The sequence below is a fragment of the Pseudophryne corroboree genome, chromosome 5 (assembly GCF_028390025.1).
Source record: "Pseudophryne corroboree isolate aPseCor3 chromosome 5, aPseCor3.hap2, whole genome shotgun sequence".
NCBI lineage: Eukaryota > Metazoa > Chordata > Amphibia > Anura > Myobatrachidae > Pseudophryne > Pseudophryne corroboree.
Genome location: NC_086448.1, coordinates 171,361,994 through 171,369,520, shown reverse-complemented (window position 1 = coordinate 171,369,520; position 7,527 = coordinate 171,361,994). Strand labels below are relative to the sequence as shown.

Sequence of the window (7,527 nt, the reverse complement as noted above, 5' to 3'; positions counted from 1 at the left end):
AGTTCCCAGTTTGCCCCAGACACAACTGCAGCAAAAGATGCAAGGAAGGCCTCAATTGCGTAGAATCAGGCCCTATGAGGAGGGATCCTGCACCCCTCAATAGCCCCTACTCTCTCATCAGACCGCACCCCTATAATGGCTGTTGCCAACAGGTGTACATTCCACTCAGCACCATTCCCTACAATGTGTACAAAATGATAAAAAAAAAAGTAATTTTCAAGATGCACTGACAAATGCATAGTAAAAATGAATAATAAGTGGGAGAGAAGATGAAGCAACATGCTCCAGGGGTTAGCTGAGGAATTTCTGCTAAATCCAACACATCAAAGACTGTGATGTTGCAATTACATTTCTCTTTTCAATCTGACTTTCCTCCCTTCAAAATAGAAAATTAAAACCTCTTACCCAACCTACAAAATACACAAGAGTTAGTAGTGATTTGAGTTTTGTTAAATAGTATTCTAAAAAAAAAATGAAACACAGTTATCCACAGGCTGCATGGCTCTAGGGATCTTTACATAAAGAAGGTATTGTTAACAGAATATGAAATGGCATTGTTCTTTGGCTTGATGGCAAAAGTATTATATTAAGAACACTTGAAAGCAAATCTTAGAAAATTAGAAATTGATTTATTTTTGAAATCCTTTAAAAAATAATTTTAAATTACAACTGCTCATGAAATAGAGAAAATAAATAGAGCCCTGCTCTTATGGAATGAGAATTGGATAATATGAATAGTTTCACATTACTAAAGTATTATTTGAAACATTTTTTCAAGCTATCGGATACAGTAGATAGATAGATCGATAGACAGACAGACAGACAGACAGACGGCTAGATAGATAGATAGATAGATAGATAGATAGATAGATAGATAGATAGATAGATAGATAGATAGATAGATATGAAATTGCAAAAGCAATTATTGATTCTTATATAGAAGTGAGAACTATATATGTTTGGTCCATGGACACAGAACAGTATGCAGTATTTTCTTCCAGTGATTTGAGCATGTGGATATAATGCTCATTATGCACTGAGATCAAGGATCCAGTTCATCTTTATTTGTGCATTCCACGTGCTAATGTAAAATATGTGTACATACCTTTCAAGTGTATATACTGCAAACTCAAGCAAAAATGTAGTTTGCTAACCTCTTGAGCTTGGCTTTTAGACAATATAGGATTAATGTAAAATGCTGCTACTACCACACTGATGTACTATGGAATATTAACCAAAATGCTTTCACTTGCCAGCAGACAACTATAATACCTTATTCCTGTTACTATCAATAAATACAGAAAAACTATAGTAATAGTGATGATTTAATTAGGTAATTACAAAAAACATGAAATATACACATTAGACAATAGATCAATAATGAAATATTCTTGAGTAAAAAAAACAATAAATATCTTAAACACAAGAGAGAAATCGGCTTATTTTTCTTGAAAGCAAGAACTGTATTTTTAGTATCACTTCCCGTATTACCAATGTGCATATAAGCAGCGTTATAAAATGAAATATATTGACCTTCTGCATTTATCTGAAATGTGCTTACCTAGGTAAACATCACTTCCTAGTGACAGCAAAGGGTGATGTATTGGATACAGATGGCAAGAATCTATATTTTAAACTGCACTTGTGTGTACATCCACTGTTGTTTATTGAAGCAGACCAAAATAACAAATCTTTTTTTGAATTAAATTTTGTATACAGTATATGCATTAACTATGCAGCACGGTGTCTATAAAAACACACCTGGCAGTTGGATTGCTGTCATGCATAAAAATACAATACAATACAATACAACCTCCTCCTTGAAATGATCTTATTAAGTCTTTTCTGACCCTCACATTTACTTCCCCAGGAGATTTAATACAAGTGGTGCATTCAATAAGCTGAACTCTTGTCAGCTGTATTGTTTTGCATGTTTGGCAATATGCAGTGATATCTACCAAAGGAAAGTGGAGGAAGAATGATTTGTGTTTATAGATCAAGTATCACAAAATAATGGCATATAGGGCTAATGTTTTAGGCCAGTTTAGGAAAGTTATCACCCATTAATAAACTGCATAGCATATCATCTAGCTGTTGCAGAACCTCTTAAAGAGAAGTACTGAGAGTGACTAATCACTACTAAATATAGATACTGTAGTAGATAAGAGCCAAGCAAATTCTGTTTAGCTTTCCTTGCCAAGAGTTTCTGAATGAGCATTCCAGTTCCACTTATTGTGTTACCTAAGTGGTTTGTTTGTTTGTTTGTTGATCTGTCTATACACTCAGTAAAAGCATATTGGACACTTTTAAATACTTAATTTGATTAAATTTCCTATATTCCCCATACATCTACTTCCAACTGGTTTTATTACAGCCGTTTTGGATTCAAGGATAGTTGGAGCATTCCAGTCCATACCAGTAAATTGCTGCAATTGTAACACTGAAGTTCTTGAATGAAGACATAGTGATTGCTTAAAGCATGCTTGATGATGCCATTTCCAGTACAACAGAGAGATTTATTACCGCTGTCTAGAAAAAAGGTTTCGGAATGCATTGTTATAATTTTTGTTAAAGGCAGTATAGATCAAGGGATTGAAGAAAGAATTTGAGTAGCCCAACCATAAGAATATACTCTTCCAGATAGGAGGAATGTCACAGGAACACAGAGGGTTAATCAGCTCAGTTATAAAGAAGGGGATCCAGCAAAGAACAAAGACCCCAATGAGGATGCCCACCATGAGAGCAGCTCTTTTTTCCTTCTGCTCCCTCCATGTGTCGCCATCTGTTTGGAAAGTGACTGTGGCATGGCGGACTGTGAAGACCATTTGAGGCTGATTAGATGCTTCTTTAACCTATTCAAAAACAAAGTGGTCAGGACCAGGCCTAAAGGCAAACTGCTACTAAAATAAGATTAGCACCAGGATTATCACACTTCACACTGACAGCAGCAAAGTGCAGGACTAAGCTAGCAAATATTACTCTCAAGTATTCCAAGAATATACACTCAGTGGGGAGTCTGAAAACATGAATGGGATTTATTACTAGATACCCACCAGGTTATTATTTAATTTGCAGTAACTATAGCACCAGCATGTGCAATTATATACAGCTATGGTGATACACTGCAACAATTAACACAGTCAAGTTGTATACTCATTTATGGGCCAGATGTACTAAGCCTGAAAAGTTATAAATATCACAGTGATAAAGTACCAGCCAATCGGCTCCTAACTGTCATTTTTCAAACACAGCCTGTAATATGGCAGTTAGGAGACGATTGGCTGGTGCTTTATCACAGTGATATTTATCACTTTTCAGGCTTAGTACATCTCCCCCAATATAACATAATAAAATCTGTCATACACACAAAACTACATGTGTGCATTTATTTACAGAAAGTGTATGAATAGATTTATGAGTCACACACATACACTGTAGGTGTTTTGTGCAATGTATGTGAAATCTAAATTTATGCATAGAACTAAATATTTAATTCAATGTACAAATATAAGTATAGTTTAATGTATTGGTAAACTAGCAGAAGAGTGATCTGATTCTCCTGGTGAGCAAAAGATTAAAACAAAGAGCAACGGACCAACCTCAATCACTTCTGGCATTGGGGTGATTGTGTTTGTCTTCTTTGACCCAATTCTGAATTTGGCAGCTTTGTAGATTTTCCAGTATACAAAGAGAACCACACAAAGTGGAAGGTAAAAAGCTCCAAAGGTGGAGAAGATTGTGTAAGAGGGTTCCTGACTAACCTTACACTCTTCATCTACCTCTGAATATGTTTCACCCCATCCAAAGAGAGGAGACAGAGAGATAACTGCAGACAGCATCCAAGTCAGCAATATCATGATGTTAGAAATCCTCTTTCTAGTCTTTAGGGTGTATTCCAGGTGTCTAGTGATAGACCAGTACCTGTCCAAAGCTATGGCTGTCACATTCCAGATGCTGGCTGTACAGCAGAGAACATCAAAGGAAATCCAAATATGACACAGTACCCTGCCAAGCCTCCATCTCCGGTCATTCAGCTCATGAACCAAGCTTAAGGGCATCACTAAAGCAGCTACCATCACATCTGAAATCGCCATAGAGGCCACCAAATTATGAGGAACTCGATGGAAAGTTCTTACTCTCAGGATGGTAACTAGCACTAATACATTCCACAGGAAAGTGGCAATAACCAGCATAGCCAGTAAAGTTAATATGAGGACGCTAAAGATTGAAATGCGATACTTGTTCAAGTTATCGGACCCTGAGCTCCCGTTAGCAATCACTGTGATGTTCCATTCCATCCTCATTTGTGGTAGCATGAGAATTATTACCCAGAGGAAACAAATGAGCCCTTGATAAGGATCCAGCCTCTGGAATATTGTTGCATATCAGTCACCAGCATGCCATGCAAACCGGACCATGCTGCTAAGACCTAGTTAGGATTCTTGGCAGTGCCCAGTTTGGCACAAAGTTTGCGCAAGATCCATTCCCATCCCTTGCAAAGCCATAGTACAGTATAAGCTACACAGACTCCTTGCCATGAACAGAAATGTGAGCGCGTTGAAACTGCAGAAAGCAACACATTCACTTCAGCGTCCAGTCTGGAGCTGTCTGTGGTGCTGAAGTCATCAGAGTCTCCGGATCCCAGGTACAGTTATCATACAGAAGACAGGCTAACACCCAGCCATGCAGACACGCTCTGTAGCACCCGACAGCTGCTCCAGAACCAGCCCAGCCTGAGCAAGCAGCGAGCAAGCGGAGCTCTGGAGTGTGGAGTGGGTGAGCAGAGCTTTATAAAGGAGGAAGATGGTTATTACGTCAAAGTGATCCCAGCCTCCCAGCAGTGAGACACACTGTCATTAAACTGCACCACCAGAGACTGTTAGATATCACCATATGACTGTCACATAGTGCGCGTCTCTCCATTGTGAGGGCATTGCACCAGCTGAGGTCTCTATATACTGTACACTGCAGAGCCAAGTGCAGGCATAGTGGGCGAACACTGCTCCCACGCCTCAGATCTTTGATTGGAATCATCACACTGTACGGTGTATCCTAAAAACTGTTCTCTGCTTTCAGAATGAAACTGCAAAGCTACTGTGGTATAATACTGCAGTGTATGAGATAACAAACCCAAGTACTGATTTCTATACTGCATGTACAGTATTATTATATCTATAGGCGGCAGATGTAGCACAATGTAAATCAGTCACAGATTACCGTGTTTTAAATATTTATAATGCACGGCGATAAGATTAATATGCTAGGAGGGAGGATGACGGAGTGCAGATAGCAGGGTACTTCTCCTGGTACTACAGCCTGGTGATTATACTGTAGCAGTGGTACATAGCGGTGGTGATGACTGCAGAGTATGTTGGATTATGAAGATAATGGCATTGGCTATAACGGAGGTTTTCTTGTTACTGTTTTGGACACATTTTTCTAATGACTAGAGTAGTGTGTGATATAAAAGGCTGTGTCAGACACTTATATTTGAACATTGATCTGATAATGGGAACAAATAAATTGCAATTTGGACAATGACAAGTGTGTTTACTGCTGTCTATGATGCTGGGGATGAGGTATTCTCTATATAAAGTTTATCTGTACTTATGGCTTGTGAATTTTCAAGTAGGAACTATAAGTTGTGTTCACATAATATAGGCTAGATGCAGACAACCTATGGCTCACCAGCCGTTGTGGAACTAACAATATCAGCATGCCCATCCTGCCACTGTCTGGTAGTTAATGGTGAATTTGGTAGTTCCACAACAGCAAGAGAGCCACACGTTGCTTAAGGTGATATGGGCAGATGTATTATAGGGATGGTGACAGGTAGGGGAAATGTGCAGGAAAGTAACAATTTGGCATCTCACATACAGGAGAATTATCAAACCTTGACATGGGACAAACAAATCTGTGTGGAATGTTACAGATTGCACAGAGTAGCCTTACTGATGTTGTCACCTTTCATCACAACTGCCAATAAAAAGCGCATGAAGAATAAACTGAAGTTATACTAAGTGGTAACAATGGCACCTATGTCTACTGTTCTGCCATTAAATACCCACAGTGCTCCTAAATATAACTGTATATCAGCTGCATCATGACATATTTCAGCAGCAGTGCCCCTAAACAGTATTATACCAGCTGCGTCATTGTGCTATCAATGCCCTTATAAATGAGCTATATTATAATGGAAATCCACAAGATTAGGATTTATAAAAATGAATGTATATTGCCTGCTTATCTAAATTTTCTTTTCATATCTCCACTTTATGCTTGCAAGCAATTTATCAAATGCAATGACATTACAGGGATACCATACACATGTGAGTGATGTAGGGATTGCTTGAATTGATATTACATAAGCATTTTCCCAGGAATAAGCACTTACTGTATGTGTTGGATGTCCTTTTTTCATAAAATAATGGGTCTCAGGGAATGTATCCATTATAATATTCTTACATGGCTTTCTCTGGGCCACAGGCAAACAGTCCTAAAAATTATTTAATAAATCAAGATACAGTGGAACTGATTCTGAGTCGCAGGCAAAGTGTCTGTAGTTGCTGGCAGCCACAGAAGCCATATTTACTACCTTATGCTAATGTCAGATTCTGTTCAGGTAGTGCAGGGGTCCGTACATCTGCAATCAGGAAGCCGCGCTATCCACTGATTATACACCAACATTTGTAATGGCACTTGCCCCAGCCATATGCTAGGTGAAAGAGCTCCATCAGAGACAGGCTTCCCTTTTGTGTATGCATAAATGGGAATTTAGATATACACCCACTACCCTCCCATGACAACCCCACAAGTTAGAGCAATTTCATGCAATTGAATCTTCATCACCCAGTTCCCACCCTGAAACCTCCAATTTCATGGAAAGGCAGATTCAGCATGTTCCATCCAACTCAGAATAGGATAGATATATGCAAAAATTCCTAACTTTGCATATGTGCATGTGCTGTATACAACAACTTGACATTTGCATCTGTCCACAGAGATCCGTCCGACTCAGAATTGTCCCTAGTGCACCTCGTTCAGAGGAGAAAAACATTAAAGGATCAAAAAAAGGAGACATTTGATTCTGGAACAAACTATGTTGCAATGCATTTGTTTTTTTAGCATGCGGGGGGGGGGGTATGTTTAATTTGTCGGCTGTCGGGATCCCGGCGGTCAGGATACTGACACTCAAATCACAACAGAATCCCGGCACAACAGGACTATTCCCACTTTAGCTGTCCATGACACCCATAGAGTGGGAATAGATCCTGTGGCGAGCGCAGCGAACCACCGAGCTTGTAGTGTGGTGAGCACAGCGAGCGAGCAAGTGGACTCTATGCGCTTGCCCTGCTGCCGGCATTCTGGCGGATGGGATGCGGCTGTCGGGATATGTACAGCCGGCATCCCATCCGCCGTAAATCATACTGAATCCGCAGGGGGAATAATACTAGCTGCTTTTCAGTGTAGCAAACATAAACTGAGCAACTTTGTTTTTCACACTGAAATTTAAACTTAAACTACTAC

General features: G+C 39.3%; 1 protein-coding gene across 1 annotated transcript; it reads right to left on the bottom strand.

Moving 5' to 3' along the window:
- Positions 1 to 1,385: 1,385 nt before the first annotated feature.
- HTR5A (5-hydroxytryptamine receptor 5A) lies at positions 1,386 to 5,021 on the bottom strand. Its single transcript, XM_063924827.1, has 2 exons — positions 3,600 to 5,021; positions 1,386 to 2,852 (listed from the first exon to the last, which is right to left on the bottom strand). The coding sequence occupies exons 1-2, from the start codon at positions 4,314 to 4,316 to the stop codon at positions 2,520 to 2,522; spliced, it is 1,050 nt and encodes a 349-aa protein (XP_063780897.1). The 5' UTR covers positions 4,317 to 5,021; the 3' UTR covers positions 1,386 to 2,519.
- Between the last annotated feature and the right edge of the window lie 2,506 nt (positions 5,022 to 7,527).